The 22,792-nt window shown below is 35.4% G+C and overlaps 1 protein-coding gene across 1 annotated transcript; it reads right to left on the bottom strand.

The window, feature by feature from the left end:
- Positions 1-9,436: 9,436 nt before the first annotated feature.
- On the bottom strand, positions 9,437-13,683 carry LOC141398284 (vitellogenin-3-like). Its single transcript, XM_073975564.1, has 3 exons — positions 13,500-13,683; positions 10,159-10,415; positions 9,437-10,105 (listed from the first exon to the last, which is right to left on the bottom strand). The coding sequence occupies exons 1-3, from the start codon at positions 13,630-13,632 to the stop codon at positions 9,437-9,439; spliced, it is 1,059 nt and encodes a 352-aa protein (XP_073831665.1). The 5' UTR covers positions 13,633-13,683.
- Between the last annotated feature and the right edge of the window lie 9,109 nt (positions 13,684-22,792).

Here is a 22,792-nt window from a genome sequence, read left to right as displayed (position 1 = left end):
TAAAGCCCAGTGCTCCATTGGCTTTATTGACCATAGAATTAATATGCTGTCGAAAGCTAAGACGATGATCCAATAATATACCAAGGTCATTGAATGATTCGACAGTGTCTAACTCGTGATTATCAAAGTAGTATTTAGTACGTAGTTGATGAAGTCGATAGAAAGATATATGTTTACATTTTGGTATATTCAACTCTATTAAATTAAAATTACACCAGGTATAAAAATTGTCTAAATCTGACTGAAGAAGAAGCTGATCGTCCAGGTCATTAAATGAGCGGAATATTTTCACGTCATCGGCATACATTAACAAATTAGAATTTTTAACAGTCGTGGGTAAATCGTTTATGAAGAGTGTGAACAGAATTGGGCCAAGGTGGCTTCCCTGTGGAACACCAGAGGAAACGGATATACTTTTCGATACAGCGGAGTTAAATTTCACCTTTTGAGTTCTTCTAGACAAATATGATTTCAGCCAATGCAGTAAATGTGAACTGAAGCCCATTTTATCCAATTTTATGAGCAATAGAGTATGATTAACTTTATCGAAAGCTTTAGTAAAATCGGTGTATATAACATCAGTCTGTAATCTAGATCTAAACCCATCATTAACAATAGTGGTCAATTCTAATATATTTGTAATCGTTGAACGAGATTTCCGAAATCCATGCTGACAGTTAGATAAAATATTAGAAACATCAAAGGTAACAAAGTATCTGTAATAAGTTTTTCTAGAAGTTTCGGTATGACACTAAGTTTAGCGATACCTCTATAATTTGTTACGTTGCTCTTACTGCCGAATTTAAATAATGGTATTATATATGACTAGCAAATGCCCGCTACTTCGTATGCGGAAAGGGAACAAAATATATATATATATAAACAATATTTAATATGGAAATAGTGAACACTAATACCAATATGTTTTCGATTTAATTCCTTTTAGTGCTGTACACTGTAGTCCCTAAGCAGCTACCACATTCTTTATTTCGAATTTCCCAGAAAAGGTCCGTAAAATCTCCGGCATTCAACATGGCCATAAAAATTCACGTTTTCGTATATCCTCATATAACTGTACCCCTCGACTTAGTGTATTTTAAAAGAACAACAAATCTATATCGTCCAATTTTCTTTAAATTTGGACTTTGTATATTCAGAGTATACAAAAATTTAATTTAAAAAAAATCCACTTCAATCCACGTTTATTAGAAGAGATATTTTGAATATTTAGAGTATTTTGAAGTTTTTCCAACCGAAAACCGGAATTTGTGGCATGAAAGGTTAGAAAAAAATGTTTAACAAAAAATTGTACTTAATGTGCATGGGTATGTCAACCGTATATAACGGTAAATTTTTTTGAGGCATTTCAATTTAGGATTTTTTATCAGGGGGTAAATACCTTCTAGTTAACAAAATTGCCGCATTGGGCCACGTTTTCAAATTAACATACCAAAGCGGTCAGAACAAAAAACATTTTTTGAAAAGATACTTAACGTTTGACTACTTAATTTCAGTACATAATTTTGAAACGCCTTTGCGTTAACATAAAATCAATGGAACAATATTCAGTACAATTTTTTAACCTCACAACTTTATCTCAAATTTTAGAGCGATCTTCATAACAAATATTTTTCCATTTCGTATTTTTTATACAAATAGCGTATTTCCAAATTATATAATCACAGCTTTGTTCCTACACCCAACACCAAATTTAGTACCTTAATGGTTTACACAATACCAAAATAGTTTCTGTACCAACATGTTACCCAACTTTTCGTACACATAGGTAAACGTTTCAAAAAACACTTCCTTATATTCAACATATATATATCCCGACCCCAATTCACTTTTCCGGTACTACTTAGTACTTGTTGTATAAAAAAGTACGTATTCTCAAAACATCTTCCCTACCTCCACTCTAAACACAAATTGATAATCTAATACCGAATTTCAAAATTCCAGTTCTACCCTTTACAAAATCACATATTGTACAAAATTCTATACAATTTAGCAAATACCAAAGGTACAAATTTTTTACCATTTAGCACTTTTCGTACACGACTTTTCAAAAACTACTTTCATATCTCAGCTCTATCCGTTCAGGTGAATCCAAATTATAGCCAATATAGTCCCATTTAGCACTTTTCCTTAAGTACGAATTTCCAAAACTACCTCAACCCTACACTTCAACAGTAATCTGTTCACGCAAATACACATTGTAACGAATTTAGTACCATTTAGCACTTCATCACATCATACAAAACGTCACATTTGCTCACAATAATGCATTACTGTGAAATGCTTGTTTACATTTTGTATGTGACTTTATTCACAATAATGCATTTTGACAACTGGTATGAAGATCAGCTGTTTTTGCCGCAGTACCTGTATTATTGTGCCATGGCTACCTCAATATTCCACCAGTAATATTGATTCCAAATTTCAGGATTACAGTTCTTCAAATCCAAATCATACTAAACTCACTACCATTTAGGACTTTTCGACTTTTGGTACATCTTTCTTACTCTTCATCAGTGACCCCCATTCCAAGTTTCAGGATTCCGGCACTCTTCGTTGACCCATATCCAAATTGTACTATATTTAGTACCATTTAGTACTTTTCGTACACTTTTAATTTGAATTTCTAAAAACCTTTCTTTGTTACTCTCTGTCAGTGACGCTCATTCCAAATTTAGGATTCCAACTCTATTCATTCACCCAAACCCAAATTGTACTAAATTTAGTGCCATTTATTATTTTTCGTACACTTATAGTTCGAATCCCAATAACCTTTTATTGTTACTCTTCAGCATGACCCTCATTCCAAATTACAGGATTCCAGCCCTATCCGTTCACCCAAATCCAAATTGTACTAAATTTAGTACCATTTAGTACTTTTCGTGCACTTATAGTTCGAATCCCAATAACTTTTCATTGTTACTCTTCATCAGTGACCCTCATTCCAAATTTCAGGATTCCATCTTTATCGGTTCACCCAAATCCAAATTGTACTATATTTAGTAGCATTTAGTACTTTTCGTACACTATTAATTTGAATTTATAAAAACCTTTCTTTGTTACTCTCTGTCAGTGACGCTCATTTTAAATTTCAGGATTCCAACTCTATTCATTCACCCAAACCCAAATTGTACTAAATTTAGTGTCATTTATTACTTTTCGTACACTTATAGTTCGAATCCCAATAACCTTTTATTGTTACTCTTCAGCATGACCCTCATTGCAAATTACAGGGTTCCAGCTCAATCCGTTCACCCAAATCCAAATTGTACTAAATTTAGTACCATTTAGTACTTTTCGTTCACTTATAGTTCGAATCCCAATAACTTTTCATTGTTACTTTTCATCAGTGACCCTCATTCCAAATTTCACGATACCAGCTCTATCCGTTCACCCAAATCCAAATTGTACTAAATTTAGATCATTTAGTACTTTTCGTGCACGTATAGTTCGAATTTCCAGAAACCATTCTTTGTTACTCTCCATCAGTGACCCTCATTGCAAATTACAGGGTTCCAGCTCAATCCGTTCACCCAAATCCAAATTGTACAAAATTTAGTACCATTTAGTACTTTTCGTACACTTATTGTCCGAATTTCCAAAAACCTTTCTTTGTTACTCTCCATCTGTGACCTTCATTCCAAATTTCAGGATTCAAATTCTATTCGTTTACCCAAACCAAAATTGTACTAAATTTAGTACCATTTATTACTTTTCGTACCCTTATAGTTCGAATCCCCATAACTTTTCATTGTTACTCTTCATCAGTGACACTCATTCCAAATTTCAGGATTCCAGCTCTATCCGTTCACCCAAATCCAAATTGTACTAAATTTCGTACCATTTATTACTTTTCGTGCACTTATAGTTCGAATTTCTAAAAACTTGTCTTTATTACTCTCCATCAGTGGCCCTCATTGCAAACTACAGGGTTCCAGCTCAATGCTTTCACCCAAATCCAAATTGTACTAAATTTAGTACCATTTAGTACTTTTCGTACACTTATTGTCCGAATTTCCAAAAACCTTTCTTTGTTACTCTCCATCTGTGACCTTCATTCCAAATTTCAGGATTCAAACTCTATTCGTTCACCCAAACCCAAATTGTAGTAAATTTAGTACAATTTATTACTTTTCGTACACTTATAGTTCGAATCCCAATAACCTTTCATTGTTACTCTTCATCAGTGACCCTCATTCCAAATTTCACGAATCCAGCTCTATCCGTTCACCCAAATCCAAATTGTACTAAATTTAGTACCATTTAGTACTTTTCGTGCACTTATAGTTCGAATTTTCAAAAACCTTTCTTTGTTACTCTCCATCAGTGACCCTCATTGCAAATTACATGGTTCCAGCTCAATCCGTTCTGGAATTTAGTACTTTTCGTACCCTTATAGTTCGAATTTCCAAAAACCTTTCATCGTTACTCTTCATCAGTGAGCTTCATTCCAAATTTCAGGATTCCTGCTCTATCTGTTCACTCAAATCTCAATTGTACTCAATTTAGTACCCTTTTGTACTTTTCGTACACTTATAGTTCGAATTTCCAAAAACCCGTTGGTACATCTTTCTAGCTCTCCATCAGTTACCCTCATTCCAAATTTCAGAATTCTAGCTCTTACCGTTTGCCTAATACAAAGGGTACCATATTTAGTACCTTTTAGTACTTTTCGTACACTTCTAGGTCGAATTTCCAAAAACGCAGCCTTATCTCACCCCTACACACCAACTGCAACCTACAACCAAAATTTCAACTTTCTAGCTTCAGCGGTTTCGTCTGGGCTCTGATGAATCAGTCAGTCAGTCAGTCACTCACCTCACTACTCTTTTATATATATAGATTCCTTCCAAACAGGTGGTAAATAACCTAAATGTAACGATTTATTAAACAATTTTTAAAGTGGAATGGCAAGATTATTAGCACAGTGATTAAGAATATTCGCAGGTATTCCATCCGGCCCCGGACTGTATGTATTTTTTATGGTTTTTAGATTTTTTAAAACAGTATCTGTACTAAATGTAGATACATTTATTACAGAGGATTCGTTGATTTTGTATGGATAATGAGCAGATTGGTCATATACTTTTTCGAGTATGTTGTAGCAAAGAAATCAGCGAACAAATTGCTTATTGTGATTTGGATATAGCTCCCATATATACTTTCAGCCGATTTTAGGTATTTGCTGCACCAAACACGCTATGTGTGTCCGATTTCGATGAAAATTGGAATGTGTGACTGATTTCCGTTTGGAAATATATGTGCCAAATTTTATGAAATCGGTTCAGATTTGGATATAGCCCCCATATAAATTTTCGTCCGATTTTGATGAAATTTAGAATGTGTGACTGAATTCAGTCTGGAAATATATGTCCCAAATTTTATTGAAATAGGTTCAGGTTTGCATATGTGGAATGTTTGACTGAATTCAGTCTGGAAATGTACATGCTATGTGTGTCCGATTTTGATGAAAGTTGAAACGTATGATTGAATTCGGTTTAGAAATTAATGTGTCAAATTATATCGAAATCGGTTTAGATTAGGATATAGCTCCCATATATATTTTCAGCCGATTTCACGTATTTGGTGCACCAAACACGCTATATACGTCCACAAAAAAATTAAATTTGGAATGTGTTACTGAATTCAGTCTGGAAATGTATGTACCAAATTTTATTGAAATCGGTTCAGATTTGGATATAGCTCCCATATATATTTCGTCCGATTTCACGTATTTGCTGCACCAAACACGCAATATATGTCCGATTTCGATGAAATTTGGAATGTGTGACTGAATTCGGTGAAGACATAAAAGTGTCTTATTATATCGAAATCGGTTCAGATTTTGATATAGCCTCCGTTTTCCCAAATACAAATTGTCGTAGGAATTTGAAGTTTCTCGATCAAAAATACCCAATTTTCAGTAGAATTTCAAGTTTATTTTGCACCATCTCTCTTCATTTTTTCGATTCTCTTAATTTTTTTTTATAAAACTAAGAAGAAACTGTCAATTTATGCCAAATTGTTAACGTATTATAGACAATTAAAGTCCACAGCTTTCATAAGGTCACATTTCCCCGGTATTAAAGTCATAGCTCGACCGTTTTAAACTTGAAGTAGCTTTTATTTATTCCAATTTTAAAGAATCGTAACAGTGGCATTCAAAATTTACATTTTTACTCAAGTTATTAAAAATGTGCTATTCCGATGAAACAATTTAAACCGTACAACTTTTGGGATTTTTGAAAGAAAATTTAAAAAAATTATAACGGTACGTTATCGAAACCAAACTTTCTGTTGAAAGATACTTCATAAAATTACAAACCAAGATATACAAACTTTCCCGAGGTTATTCCGCGGATATCGACTAAAGTGAAGTAACAAAAAGCAATTTGAAATGTGCTATTGACATGAAACAGAGTGTATATGTATATACATATCTATATTCTTGATAAGGGTATATTTCTAAGTCGATATAACCATGTCCCTTTGTTCCCCGTCTGTCGAAATCAAGATACAGCTCGCACTTTTTAATATAGAACTTTTTAATTTGGTATAGAAGTTTCTATTATTCCTAGAATGTTTGGTATTGCAAATGGGCTACATCGGTCCACGTTTTGATATAGCCCTCATAGAACGATACCACCCGATTTTCTGTATTTTCAAGGTTTTAGCTTCATTGTAACACCGAAATGGCTGAAATTTGATACTTTGTCTTCGTTGGAGGTATAAAACTTTCCCCCAGAATTTTGTCGGTATAGCTCCACGCCTTCATATTGCCCCCATAGAACGGTACCTCCCGATTTTCGGTATTTTGAAGGTTGTGGCCTCAATATTCCCCCGAAATGGTTGAAATTTTGTATTTAGTCTTAGTTGCGGGTATACAACTCTCCCCAGAAATTTGTCGGTATAGGTCCACGCCTTCATATTTTCCTTATAGAACGGTACCTCCCGCATTTCAGCATTTTGAAGGTTGTGCCCTCAATATTCCTCTGAAATGGCTGACATTTGGTATTAAGTCTTCGTTGGGGGTATAAAACTTTCCCCCATACATTTTGTCGGTATAGGTCTACGCCTTCTTATAGCCCCCATAGAAAGGTACTTCCCAATTTTCGGTATTTTGAAGGTTGCGGACACAAATTGCTGAAGTTTGGTATTTATTCTACGAAGTAGGTAAGAAACTTTCCGACTGAAATTCGTTGATATAGGTCCACGTTTCGTAATTCTGAAGGTTGTGACGTCAATATCCCACCTAAATGACTAAAATTTGTTATTTAGTCTTCCAAGGGGTTATAAAATATTCCAGAAGTTTATTATCAGTATAGGTCTACGTCTTCCTATTCCCGCCATAGAAGCGTACCTCTTAATTTTCGGTATTTTGAAGGTTTTAGCCACATTATCTTACCGAAATATCAGAAATTTTGTATTTAACCTTCTTTGAGTCTAAAAACTTTCCGTCAGAAATTTGTCGCTATAGATTAGAGATGCACAAAACAGTACTCTAGCGTAAATTTCATTTCGTTTCATATATTGTCACATATATTGTTTTGTGCATCCCTACTATAGATCGACGTTTTGATATTTTTCAGTATTTTGAAGGTTAGCCCCCATTGTTTTACCAAAATTGTTGAAATCTGTTATTTAGTCTTCTTCATAAACAAAAGGAAACTAATTGTTCCATTTTACTTCATTACATTCGTGGTGGTGGGTATAACAAGTTCAGCCCGACCGAACTTAACGCCGTTCTTACTTATTTTAGAACAATTTAGATACATTCATTAGGTTATCTGTTGGATTTGAACATTCGAACTTCTGATTTCTATCCAAACGCACACATGTACATGTGTACGTGAACATCTTTTTTCAAATCGTTTGCGGGGTACGTCAAAATAAGGAAGTTTTATGCATTATTCATGCCTAAACTCATGGCTTTTAATGTCGTTATAGTTTAAGGTTGCATTGGGATATATAAGGATATGCAAAGACTCGCACCGGTGTTACGAGGGCTACTCTATATATATTTCTGTCCTAGCCAACACTAAATATTTACTTAGCTGATGGCCTAAGTTGCTAATGCTATTCTCCCAATTTATCTTATATTTATATAAGGTAAATTATATAAATAAACTAGCTGAACCCAGTGCGCTTCGCTACCCCGACTAAGGTATAATATAGTTTGACACATTTGTTTGTAGGCCAATTTTCTTCCAAATTTCATTAAAATCGGTAATACATAACGTGTTTGGTGCATCAAATACATGAAATCGGACGAAAATATATATGGGAACCGATTTGGATATAATTTGGCACACTAATTTCTATACCGAATTCCGTCACACATTCCAAATTTCATTGAAATCGGAGATATATAGCGTGTTTCGTGCACCAAATACCTAAAATCGGCCTAAAATATATATGGAAGCTATATCCAAATCTGAGCCGATTTCAATATAACTTGGCAAATGTATTTCTAGACCAAATTCATTCGCACATCTAAAATTTGGAGATGGTAAAAGACACCATTCTATAGATATTTGCATACAACATCTACATTTTTTGAGGTACCTCCGATTCTGATGCTATATCTCCGGATCAACACGGAATTTCAAAACATTTTATAGCCTATGTTACTTTCAGGCCATGTAGTGATATACTCTGAAAATTTGAGGAAGATCGGTTTAGCGGTTTTTGAATCCATAAACTTCAAACAAACAAACAAACGTACAAACATTTTTCTACTTTATATATATAGATAAATAAATAAATAAATATTTACTGGTGCCATCTGACATTTCCACAGGGAAGACTGAGGTACTATCTTCCTCACCGTTGCCCACAATTCACTTCTTCCGGCTCAAATGTTGCACCTCTTCAGATGATCCTGCCACTTGTTCCGCTTCTGCTGACCGACCACCATGTTACATAATTCTAGTGGGGGATTCCTAATTGATCGTGGAAAACAAAGTTCTAGTAATATGCTCAATCTCAGTTTACCAGAAGTGAAATCGAAGTAACAGCTTTTCTATTGCACCATTTCATTCAATACACTCCTATATCGCTTGAGTTGAACTTAACGACCAACACTAGAAGGAGCTAGAATTCTTGTATGGAAACTCGAGTTCAAGAATTTAGTCCTATGTTGTGACAAGAAGAATATGCCGGTGGCAAATCTACAGTTCTACAGAGTTTTAGAGAATTATCAACAAATTCCACAAATTAACGTGTTGAACTTAACGTGTGGATCTAACACACAGGGATCTGCCATCGGAAGTCGAAAAATTTGTCGGTGATCATAAGCGTCAGTCAAGTCAAGTACACCGAGAGTGACATGGTGAACAAATGTATGTTTCCAGTCCAGTAATACAATCCCAAAACTGTACAAATTTTAATTTATTTCTGAATTTAATAATATTTATTGTTATTCCGAGCATTGTCCACACTTATCAGATATTGGGGTTTTATCCTCTGTTTTCATGCCATAAGGTGATTTATCATTGACGGGTACATAAAAAACTCCTTTATGATCAGCTGATGCACTAATACCCATCGTAGCTATAGATCCACTGCAATTCTTCTCCTCCAAAAGTTTAATACTATTGCACAGAGTTCCCTTTAATGTCTGCTCATTACCCGGATAAACGGTCTCGATGTAATAATAAATTGAACGTAAATGAGAACAATTATCTGGTTCATCCTTGCAGCCTGGTTTTACCATATCTAAACCTGCAGGATAAAAATCCGCCACACCAATAGCATCTGCAATACCATTATCATTTGGATTGGAATGTACAATGTCAACAAAATTAGCCACCTTGGAATTTAATCCAGGAAATACCAATGGTATATCAAAACAAGGTCTAGCTGGATCCAAACCAGTAATACGTTCAATCGTTTGACCTGTCAAATTTTGATAATAACTACCAGCTAAACCAGCTATGTGTGCTCCTAAGCTGTGACCAATCAGGTGGATTTGTTTAGGAGATATTTGCATATTTTTTAATCCCACTGCTACGAATTCTCCAAGTTTCTCGGTATTAAAGGAAGAGGTATAATATCCAGTTGCAAGAAAATAATTTGTATTGAGAACCTAAAAGAAAACTTTAATAAGTCAAAGCTAAGGAAAGATGTTATTGTACTTACCACAAAATTGTAACCACCTCTGCAATTATATGCTTTTGCAAAGGCTCCCACAAATGGGTCTGTGGGCAGAGCCATCCAACCAGGAATAAATATGACAGTAGTTTTATTTACATCGTATTCGGATATTTCCAAAAGTTTTTTAGTTTCCGGTATGGAAAATTCTATAGTTTTGCATGTTGTTCGGAGTTGAAAGTACACTTCATCTATTTTTGGAGTCTTGAGTGGATGCATTTTGGCAATGTTACCCAACAGTGGACCTATGTTGTCGTAAAAAAAGAAATTAAGTGGAAAATGTGGGAAAACCGTTAAACACAGTCAGTATTTTCTCTGTTTATGAAGCCAAAAAAGAATTTCAAAGAAATTTGAAAATAAAAATTTGTCATCACTGAGCTGTGAGTCATTATACCCTAAACCACAATGTGGAAAGGATATTATAAGTTTGTTTTTCGAAAAATGCATGTAACACCGAGAAATATTCGTCGTAGACCCCCAATATGGTATACCAAAATTCATATCTTGACGAGATAAAGCGATTTTGAGATGTGCCTCCGTCCATTAATTGTAGTCACGCTACAGGCCGCAATTATGGACCAATCTTCACGAAATTGTGTGTGGAGGTCGGGTTGAGACCAGAATAGGTTTGGTTTTACGATAGAGAAGTAGCTTGCAATTTAACGTGATGATCACATAATATTTAGCGGGTTAAATGGACCAGAAGTTTTGTGTAAAAATTGGTAAAGTTCTTAGTGAAATGACTATATCTTTATTCCTGGAACCCATGTAAGTTTTATTTAGAAGAGGAACGCTTGACCTTTCCATTCATGCCAATTATGTTGATGTACGTGGTCAGATAACAGAGTTACAAGCGAGTGTATACAGGGATCCCTCAGTTTTAATTGTGGGTAGTGTAACCTAAATCACGCTAGAGGTCGCAGTTATAGTTCAATACTGACAAATGTTTGCACGAGGTAATAGTTTTGGTCAAGGATAGTGTCAATAATTGTTGATAATGTTCGGATAGTATTTAGCGTGTAAAATTGGCCATAACTGTTGTGGGAAAAATATCCAAATTTTATTTTAAGTAATCTAAATTCTGGGGCCATATTTTGACAGCTTACGAAAACTTAACTTGAAAACCAACTCTTAACCTCTCACTTGATGCAAATTATATCAATGTAGGAGTTTGATAAAGGAACTACAGTTTAATATCACGGGGCGGCTTTAAATGGAATGTGCTTACACCTGGGATTCAGCAACTGCAATGATGATGAGAAAAATTCAAAAACACGAAAAAATCGCTGGAAGGAGTTTTAAATATATCGAGGTCAATGTTCAAATTTTTAGGGTTTTTTAGGTATTTTTCAAATTGATCCAATATTACAGAATTACATTTTTCAAGGCGCGATATCTTTGGAACCGTTAGTCATAAAAATCTGAAAATATACTAAAATGTATTACAGATGATCCGCATTACCACGGCAAAACATAAATAAAATAAAAAATCTAATTTTGAACAAGTATCCGATTTCACTCAGAATAATAATCAGAATAAAATTCTAAGTCGAAATAGCCATTTTTGAGATAGAGCTTTATAAATTGGCATAAAAGGTTCTATTACTCCTAGGATGTTTGGTATTAAAAATGGGCTAAATCGGTCCACGTTTTGATATAGCCCCCACAGGACGGTACCTCCCGATTTTCGGCATTTTGAATGTTTTAGCCTCATTATCCCACCGAAATGGCAAAAATTTGGCACATGGAATTTGTTGAGAGTACAAAATTTTCCATCTGAAATTTTTCGGTATAGGTCCACGTCTTCATAAAGCCCCCTTAGAACGGTACCTCCCGTTTTTCGGTATTTTGAGGTTGGGGCCTCAATATCCTGCATAAATTGTTGCATTTTGGTATTTTGTCTTTATTAGGCGTACAAAACTTTCCACTAGAAATTTGTCACAATAGGTCTACGTCTTCATATAGCCCCCATTAAATGGTACCTCCTGATTGTCGGTATTTTGAAGTTTGTGGCCTCAATAGCCCACCGAAATAGCTGAAATTGGATAATTAGTTTTCGTTAAGGGCTCAAAACTCCCTAACTGAAATTTGTCGGCATAGATCAAGGTCTTCATATAGCCCGCATAGAACGGTACCACTCGTTTTTTGGGTATTCTGGAGGTCCTGCAGAAATAGCTGAAATTTAGTAGTTAGTCTTCGTTAGGCGTATAAAACTTTCCACCAGAAATTTATCGCTGTAGGTTTAGGTCTTCATATAGCCCGCATAGAACGGTACCACTCGTTTTTGGGTATCCTGGAGGTCCTGCAGAAATAGCTGAAATTTAGTAGTTAGTCTTCGTTAGGCGTATAAAACTTTCCACCAGAAATTTATCGCTGTAGGTTTACGTCTTCATATTGATTTTCGGTATTTTAAATGTTTTAGCCACATTGTTCAACCGGTATGACCGCAATTTAGTATTTGTTGCAGTTACAAAAGTTTCCTCCAGAAATTTCTCGGTACAGGTCAACGTTTTATACAGCCTCAATAGAACGGTACTCCCAATGTTCGTTATTTTGAATGTTCACTAAAGGTACAAAACATCCCTTGCAAAAAATCAGACAATATAGCTCCAGGTTTTAGTATAGCCCCATATAAAGGTTAAGATTTTTTGTAAGATTGTAGTCACATTTTGCTACCGAATTGGTTGTTAATTCGAATTTCGAAAAGCTCAATTCGGAAAATTGCAAATATTGGTCCATGTTTTGGAAAGAACAACTATGACGCCCCATATGAGGTCTTTTAATTGGGTATATGAATAAGGGTATAAAAAGGCCGTTCTTACTTATAAAGGTTGGATTTCGGAGGCTACAGAGAGATTTCATGGTGAAATATAAACATTTTCTGCGAAAACAAAACCAAAAATACCCTTTCAGTGATCGGCATGCATATAAAAATACCGAATTAAACTATTAAATTTCGTCGTCAATTGTGTTTGCGAAAAGAGCTCAGGAAACTTTCAAAACGTCCATATGTATGTCTTCTTTTTTTACATCTTCTATCAGAAAACTGTTGATTTATTGGCTAATGTATGAATAACATGCCTTTTACAGGGTTTTAAAGAAATCGGTTGGAAAATGCCGAAATATGGGACCTTATCTGACTATATATACACCGATGATTGACACTTATCCTTTGGCATCGAGCATAGAAAACTTTTGCATTGTCCACTGAATTTAAAATTTGAAACAAAGTTTTGAGATCATATGTAAAAATGCTCGTGTTCAATGATTTAAAAAGCTCTAACTATTTTACCTTTTTGAAATGCGTCAAAAACATATATTTCACTTACATGCTGCATTTACTGCATCCGACACTTTAAATTGACTACCAGCAAAATTATGCTTTTCCACATTATCTTCTGAAGTACACACAGACGAAAGTATTTCGATTAAAAATATCACGACAAATATTTTAACAGACATTCTTATTTTATTCGATATTTCTTGCGAATGATGTTAGCCTTTTACGTTGTAGCCCTTGAACGCCTATAGCAAAACTGAAAGGCACAGTAGCGAATAAAATACTTTTATGTTCATCTCTGACTGTAAGAAATTCCTTTGTTTGTTGCACTATTGGGCCTTTTAGTCGGGTGGAATATAAATGAAAGCAGAACAATGCAATTCGATATTATAGTTAAACAAAAGAAACCAAAACAATAAAACGCAACAGAACCTAAGAGAGGATTTTTTGTTTTATTTTCGAAGACTAGGACATAGTCAGTGGCAGCGTTGTCAGTATTGGGGATTTTTCCCCAAATTGGGGAATTTTTTTCTGAAATGGGGAAAAATAGTTCGACTTGGGGTACTGAGGAATTTTTGGGGAAATTTGAAAAATATTTGGGGATTTTTGGGGAAATTCTGTTTTGAGTAATTGTTTCAGATTATCTGAACTTTTTTAAAAGTAGCGCACGCATAACGCACAAATAACATGCGTCATATACTAAATGGTCACAGTTGTAATAATTTATAACAACTTTGAAGAGTTATCATGCGGTTCGGCAATTGGCCGTGTACTAGAACAATGGGTTGAATTGAAATACGATTTTTCCATCATTTCAACTGCTGAAGGGGACTTAACTGCACAAATGATTTCTGGGGCTGGCTTCTTGTTCTATAAAAATTTGAAATGAAAAATATTTTCTTTTACATATCACATTTTCATAGAAACAGAATTAAGCCCCTGAATTGATACACAATGATGAAATTAACCAATTATAAAAGAGATAAATATGCTTAATCTCAGTTTTCAAAGTATTAAAATGGAACCGGGAATAGCTTATAATAAACTGCACTCGAATTTTGAAACCATCTATAACTGTCACTAAAAGCGGGCTACACACGATCAGTTTTGACTGACAGTTTTGCTCAAATAATCGGTTGCTTGATAGTGTGGCCGTTCATTTTTGCTAGTCATCAGTCACCACAAAATATTTTGCATATTTACCATTGGGAGCCATGGATCTATGCTTTACTTTTGAAAAATAAAACTAGAAAAAATTATATTTTTAAAAAATTCACTATAACTATTTTATTACAACAGATATAGCTCTAACTTTTGGCAAATATGTTCTATATACTATTACTAATATATTTAGTCAAAAATATAAATATTTTCTTCAGTCAGATCCAAGCAGTTGTGACGCAAACATTAAACTGCGATTATCTCAAAACGGGAAAATTGCGTATGGAACACTTAAGCATGACACCGTCGAATTATTAACGTTAAAAAGACCTGTGTCGAATATCTTAAACGCTTGTTAATACCAATGAAACGGATGACTACAAATATGAATTTTTTTAAAGCTTCCAGCAATTCCCCACCCACCCCCCCCCCCCCCTAATCTCCTGCAATTCATTGGATAAATTGTAGTTCTATGTATAAGAACCTTTTTAGAAACAGTTGTCAACACAAGAACCTCCATAGGTGTTTCGAATCGCAATGGATAAAATTACCCTTCGTAAATTGGAAAGACATATTTGCATATATTTGGGTGCCACCGTGGTACAATGGTATGCACACCCGCCTTGCACGCTGAAGGTCGTGGGTTCGATTCCCCGACCAAGCAACATCAAATTTTCAACGGTGGCTAAATACCCCTCAGTAATGTTGGCGACATTTCCTGAGTATTTCAGCTTCTCTACAAGTGGTGTCTTAAGACACGCCGTTTGGACTCGGCGATAAACTGTAGGTCCCATATCATTGAGCTAATATGAATCGGGGTGCACACATTGATATTAGAGAAGTCTCCCTTGTCCCATCTGGGATGTTTGTGCAACAATTATATTTGCATATAATTCTGCTAATGATTTAAAAAAAATTTGGTGCAATATTTTTGTATATAAATGTGCAGCAGCGTGTGTTGTGAACAATCGTTTTTAGGTGTTGGTACGGGTTTCTGTTCCGTGTTTAATGTTTGTATTTATGTGTTGTTGTTATGAAGGACCGTTCCAGGAATGTTTATATGTTCTAGGAAGTCGTTAACTGAGATCTTAGGTAAATTTTTGTAGTTGTTTGTATTCTTGAATTTTGAACGGTTCAGTATCTATTGACCAGAATCGGCGAAAAAATTTTAAAAATCAAATATTTTCTAAAGTTTTTTGCTATTCTGAGCTTTAATAACTGTTCATAGAGAGTTCGATGTTCTAGAAAGTCGTTTATTGAAATCTTTGCGACATTAATGTGGTTGATTGTTTTCTTGAATTTTGAATGGTTTAGTTTCTATAGAGCAGAAACCGAAAAAGAGGATAAAAATTGCATTTGTTTTGTCATTTTGACCTTAAAGAACCATTTCTACAGATTTCGTATGTTCTAGAAAGTTGTTTATTGAGATCTAAGGTACATTTTTGTAATTGGTTGTTTGATTCAATTTTGATCGGTTTGATATCTGTAGACCTAAATCCGAGCAAAAGTTGTAACGGAAATTTGACCTTAAAAATTTTGACCTTGAACATGAGGTTGAATTGATTTTATGTGTTCACAATTATTATTATTTAAAATAAGAGCTACAACTTTGATTCCACGAGTAAACCAAAATTCTTAGCGGTTTAGAAGATATGAGCCTGGCAAAATGATCCCTTTTTTAATCAAGACCTCAGGTCTTTGGGGCCATAACAGCGAAAGTCGAAGTAACAGAGAAAACGCCGGGGCACGTGTCTTCTTATTTTTGGTCTTTCAACACGCTGCGATGTCAGAATATGGTTAATTTTCCATGACTCAAAAATTACACACAGTGTTATTTTCTTGTTAATAAATGAACATTTCTTTTTATACCCTCAGCATTTATGCTAACGAAATCTGAAATTTTGAACGGTACCTCTTAATTTTCGGTAGTTTCAAGGTTTTAGCCTCATTATATCACTGAAATGACTGGAATTTGGTATTTAGTCTTCGTTGGGGGTAGAAAACTTTCCACCTGAAATTTGTCGGTATAGGTCAATGTCTTCATATAGGCTGTGGCCTCATTGAAGGCTGTGGCCTCAATATCCCACAGAAATGACTGAAATTTGGTTTTCGGTCTATAAAACTTTCCACAAGAAATTAGTCGGTATAGGTCCACGTCTTCATATAGCTCCCATAAAACGGTACCTCGTCGGTATAGGTCCACGTCTTCATATAGCTCCCATAAAATGGTACCTCCTGATTTTCGGTATTTTGAAGGTTATGATCTCAACATCCCACAGAATTCACTGAAATTTGGTTTTCGGTCTTCATTGGGTGTACAAAACTTTCCACATGAAATTTGTCGGTATAGATCCACGTAGCTCTTATAGAACAAGACCTCTCGAATGTTCGGTATTTTGAAGGCGCAGTACTCAATACACGACTGAAAGGGCTGAAATTTTTAATTTAGTTTTCGTTGGGGGTATACAACTTTCCACGGAAATTTATCGGTATAGGTCCACGTCTTCATATAGCCCCCATAGAACATTATCTCCCGATTATGGGTATTATGAAGGTTGTGGCTCCAATATACCACTGAAATGGTTGAAATTTGGTATTTAGTCTTGGTTGGGGGTATAAAACTTTCCACCTAAAATTTGACGCAATATGTCAACGTCTTCATATAACCCCATAGAACGATACCTCTCGATTAGGGATACGTATTACCAAACAAAAGTCGACTTTTCGATCTTTTGATCCGTGTTTAAAACTTAAAAATCGATCTTTTGATTTTTACTTAGAACTCAAGAATCGATATTTCGAACTTTTGGTTCTTTTGATTCGATTTTAGCAGATGTTTGAGTGCAATTTAATTATGTTTCTCGTATTCACATACATAAATTAGTAAACATTTTCCAAATACTGTGAAAAACAGTAAACCTTTGATTGGCTTACTTTAAAAAGAAATGTTGTGTTCATAGTACCGTTATGCTTGGTTTACATTTAGAAAATTCACTCGATTTCAACTGCATTGCTTAAACTTCAAATGGAATCCAATGAATTTAGTATGAGTTTTCATTTGACGTATATGCAAAGGAATTGACAGTTAAAATCGAGTGGATTTCATCTGTACAACAAATAATATAATATTGTTAACTTGCTCTTATCAATGCAATCTGTATATTTTATTTTCGTAGTACATCAAAAAGTCAACAAAGAATTGATTTTTCGATTTCCACTGCAAAAATATAAAAATTTAACTCGAAAATGGACTTGCGTATCCCTACTCCTGATTTTCGGTATTCTGAAGTTTTAGCCTCAATATATGTATGTTGAAAGATTTCCACCTAAAATTTGTCGGTATAGGTCAATGTCTTCATATAGCCCCCATAGAACGACACCTTCCGATTTTCGGTATTTTGAAGGTTGTGGCCTAAATATCCCACCGAAATAACTGAAATTTGTTTTTCGGACTTCACTGGGCACCATTTTTCTATGCAATTTAATTTAATAGGATTATCAATTGTTGTCTTATTATACCCTCAAACATATGGTGGAGGGTATAATGATCAAATAGTATTTAGCTGGTAAAATTGACCCATAATTTTTTGTCGGAAAAATATTTAAATATAATTTTTGGTGCATATTAGAAATTCTGGGGGACTTATTCAGAAAAATTATGAGCGCGAAACTTGAAAATCATCTCCTGACCTCATCATAACGTTTAGATAACGAAACTACTGTCTAACATATAATTGGATTCTTTTATCGTTTTGGTTTGTGTTTGTGCCAAACAACATAACTTTTTTCTTAAACCTACAACCCTAATCCATCCCCACTCAAGCCAAAAATCCCAAATACTTAGTACTCATTTAAGTTATAAGTTGACAACATTCTGTCTGTTAAATTGAATTTTAATAACAGAAAGATATTTGTCAACCTATCTTGACAGCTTCCGCCCGGTGCGAAAGAACTTCGTTCTTGTTCGACACCAACTGCCATACTGGTAAGACATAAGTACTCAATAAATCCATACTTTGTCCATCAATCCTGAGACCACAAACCTGTTTTGTTTTTCTTTCTTCCATATCCAACTTTGCTGGAGATACCTCCCACAATATCACTTGGAATTACAAAGACAAAATTGTTACTTTGCCTTTGTATTGGGATCATAGTGTTCTCATTCTACCACAGGTCAAACTCTCCCGTTGTCATCAACATTTTGTGGTCCAGTTCGAGACGGATTACCTTACTCGGAGAACACCCTGATATTTCAATTCCACATTGTTTGCCATCATCCAGATTTCGGAGAAAACAGGTTAGTTTACATTGTTTCGCATTTTGCCCACTCATTCGTTGAACAAGCATAGTGAAGCGCGTGCCATTTAATCGTTGTGAGGAGAAAATTAAAATAAAAAAACGAACAAGGAAAATAATAGTTAGAATTTTGAATTAATTCGTCAAAGACACCCATCTATGTGACAAAAAAGTGAGAGAACAAAATTGCAGTGGATAAATCAAGTTTCACATAAACACAGGATTAACCACCTCAGGAAATTATTGAGTGAGTTCATATAAACAATATAATTCTTGAAAGTATTTCAAAGGAAAATCCATTCAAATTAGTCCATTTAAACATAGCCCATGTACACAAAATCAGAGTGCTTGTGACATACATACATATTTATATGCAAACATTTCTTTTGTTCTAGGAATATTTAACATCATACCGATAGACAGAAGAAACACGTGCCATGTCCAATGCACGTTTCGTATGTTAAATGCTATGCTCTCGTGTTAAACAGCACTACAAGATCATGGGCTAATTTGACATGTAAATATATGTGAACGTATGAATGCCAATGATTACGTGTTTTTAATAAACATCGTAATTTCATGCCCTTCTCTTGTTACAGCTTTCTCTTCTTTTCTTACCATATGACCCATAACTCTTAACCGCCCTAACGATAGTTGATGGTTTTACATCTTCTCTTTATGGTCCACTGCAATTCGATCTCTTATCTATGTTTGTTGTGATCCAATTGCAATTACACAAAGTGATTGATAGACCATTTCCATTAGTTCCTCTCTTGATATTCCTCTTCTCACAATCCATTTTACATTGTGGATCGCATTTAACCGAGAGTGTCGACTCATCGACTCACACATGTGATTTGGTGCCATTACTCGCTCTGTGATCCATTGTTTACATTCCGCAAAACCCATAGAATTTGTTTTCTTTCCTTTTTTTCAAAGTTTTACATTGGAAGTTCCAAACGAAGGCGGTCAACGACCTTTACTTCCAATCATAATCAGAACAGCTGATAATAAAATTGAAAGGAAAGTAATGACCAAGATATGCTGATTCATACCCAACAAACATTTTGCCATCGAATGTGAGTGCAGAATTTCACGAAAGGAAAAGTCACTTCTCCCCATTTAAATAACTCATTATCCATTCTACTCGTTATTGCATGTCCATGGTGGGTTCACTTTTGGGTAGAAGGAAAGGTACCACTTAATGAATGTTTAATACCGTAAAGGTGGTACATTTAAAAGATTTGTACTTGTCGTCGGCTACCAAAATATAAAATTTTGGGGAAACAAAATAAGATTCCTAATTGCTTTTGCACTCAAGTAATTTCTTCGTTTTACTGAATTAACAGATACACTTATCTCTTGTGGAAATTGGCTTTAAATCTCTGGAAAATCACACATCCTGAGAAAACATAGTAAACGCTATTAGAAAATTTCAAGGACAAACCCTCTGTTATCGATAGTCTGTTATATATCCTTTAAATTAAATTCCCATATTGTTCTCCCACTTCCATACACAATAAATTGAATGCCACGATCCACTTCCTTTTACATATAACACTAACCTATCTGTGTTTTGTATAAACTCTACATCTTAAAACCTCAATACTTTCCTTCTACATCCCTCTAATTTATCTTAAGGCTTTGATTTCACTTATCGCGTTTTTCTTTCACACTTCAACGTCATACTTCCACCTCAGATCCTTTTTCACCATGTCCTTGAGTAATTTCATTCGGATAGCTGACAGGTTGGTTGAGTTTGATGCCAACCTGAATGAAAAAGACACCCCTTTGTCTTCCGCTTTTCATATAGAAACTCACCAAGATGAGCTGAAAACGATATGGCATGAATTAAAAGGGGTTTATAGTCAATGCCTTGTTGATATCGAAAAAGAAAAATCAGAGGAGGAAGATGAAGAAGATGGAAATGGGGACGATAATGTGCTCCTGACTGTTAAAGGCAAATTCAACAGCGCATATGCTACTTACTGTCGATGCAACGCCAAACTTAGGGAGATACTCCATAGTATGACCACCTCCATCAGTGACCCTATCCCAGAATCGCCTTCAACCCCTGTTGCCGTGTCGCCACATGGCTTCAAGTTACCCCCTTGTGAGATACCCATTTTCAACGGCGACTACTCTTCATGGCCGACGTTCAGGGATATCTTCACAGCACTTTGCTGGAAAAACTCCAGACTTAGTTCGGTAGAAAAACTTTTCCACCTTAGTCAAAGGACCACGGGAGAACCCCATGAAATAGTTAGCAAAGTTCCTCTAACCAATGAGAACTTCGAAGTAGCGTGGAAAAACTTGTGTTCACGTTATGAGAACAAACGGGTTCTTGTTAACATTCAACTAAAGTCGCTATTCAATCTTCCAACTATTGTTACTGAAAATGGGGACTCCATCAAAACCCTACAACGAGATATAAACAATTGTATATCTCTCTTGAAACTTTACGATATCGATGTCGAAAGTTGGGGACCCATATTCGTGTTTATATGTTGCAATCGCCTCCCCGATTCCACACTAACGTTGTGGGAGCATACGTTGTCTGACAAGTCCGAAATCCCCAAATGGTCCGACTTAGATTCATTTTTAACCAATCGTTACCGAACCTTGGAATCTGTATCCGAAATTCGGCAGAAAAATTCCAATCCTAGCGGATCCTCCCGCAATTCGCCTAAATGTCCTTCCAATCCCAAACACGTTCGCACCTTCCAAAACAACGTCTCCGAAGACCAATGCAAACTGTGCTCGGCTGGAGTTCACGTAATTCGAAAATGTCCTCGGTTCTTAAAAATGAATCCGAATGAAAGATACTCCGAAATAAAAAAGAGCAATCTTTGTCTGAATTGTTTTTCGAAAGTCCATACCGTGAAGCATTGCACAAGTAAGTTTTCTTGTTATAAATGTAACAAACGGCATAATACCTTACTCCACCAAGAGACATTACAGCCACCTACGACGAACATTCCAAAGAAACGCGAAAATACAAAAGTTGCCACTTCTACTTACACTCCAACTTCTTCCACTATACAGTCCGCTGTCCCACACGGAGGCACCATACAGACATGCTTTTCCACAAATTCTCAGGGCGTCCTATTGAGCACGGCACTAGTTAATGTGTCTTATAATGGGATTGATTACATGGCCCGAGCATTGCTGGACTCTGGATCAGAGGGTTCTTTTATATCCGAAAAGATTTTCAAAACCCTACGTCTTCCATTCAAGAACATTTCGGCTCAGATATCAGGGTTGAACAATACGATATCGGCCAGCGTTCATAAAGAATGTTCAATTGTTCTAACTTCCGTCGAGAACAACAACATTAAAGTACCCATTTCCGCCTTAGTGGTTCCCCACTTATCTAACAATCTTCCATCTACCACTATAGATTCCTCCACTTTCGTCAACCTTCCTAATATTCCTTTAGCTGATCCCCGTTTTAATGAAAGTTTGAAAATTGATATCCTTCTCGGGGCAGATGTTCTTCCTGTCATAATGTTGACGGGGGTCAAAAGAGGCATTTGTGGATCACTTATGGCTCAGGAGACGGTATTCGGCTGGATTCTCTCCGGCCCCGCTCCATGTCAGTCGCCTACCAAGGTCTCAACCATTGTGTCAAATTTCTGTGAAATAACTTTAGATAAAGTTATTTCACGGTTTTGGGAGGTGGAAAATATTCCACGGAAAAGGATTTTGTCTCCATCAGAATCATATTGCGAAGATCTGTATGTGTCCACTACAAAAAGAAATAAGAATGGGAGATACGAAGTATTCCTCCCCTTCAAACAAAATTTTCCCAATGAAATAAACATTGGATCATCGAGAAATAGTGCTATGGCCCAATTCTTCAGGAATGAAGTTAGGCTTATTCGT

Source organism: Musca autumnalis, unplaced genomic scaffold (genome assembly GCF_047663935.1).
Source record: "Musca autumnalis isolate F117 unplaced genomic scaffold, ASM4766393v1 scaffold_3, whole genome shotgun sequence".
NCBI classification, from domain to species: domain Eukaryota; kingdom Metazoa; phylum Arthropoda; class Insecta; order Diptera; family Muscidae; genus Musca; species Musca autumnalis.
The sequence above is the reverse complement of the archived record's forward strand: the minus strand, read 5'-3'. Positions and strand labels throughout refer to the sequence as shown.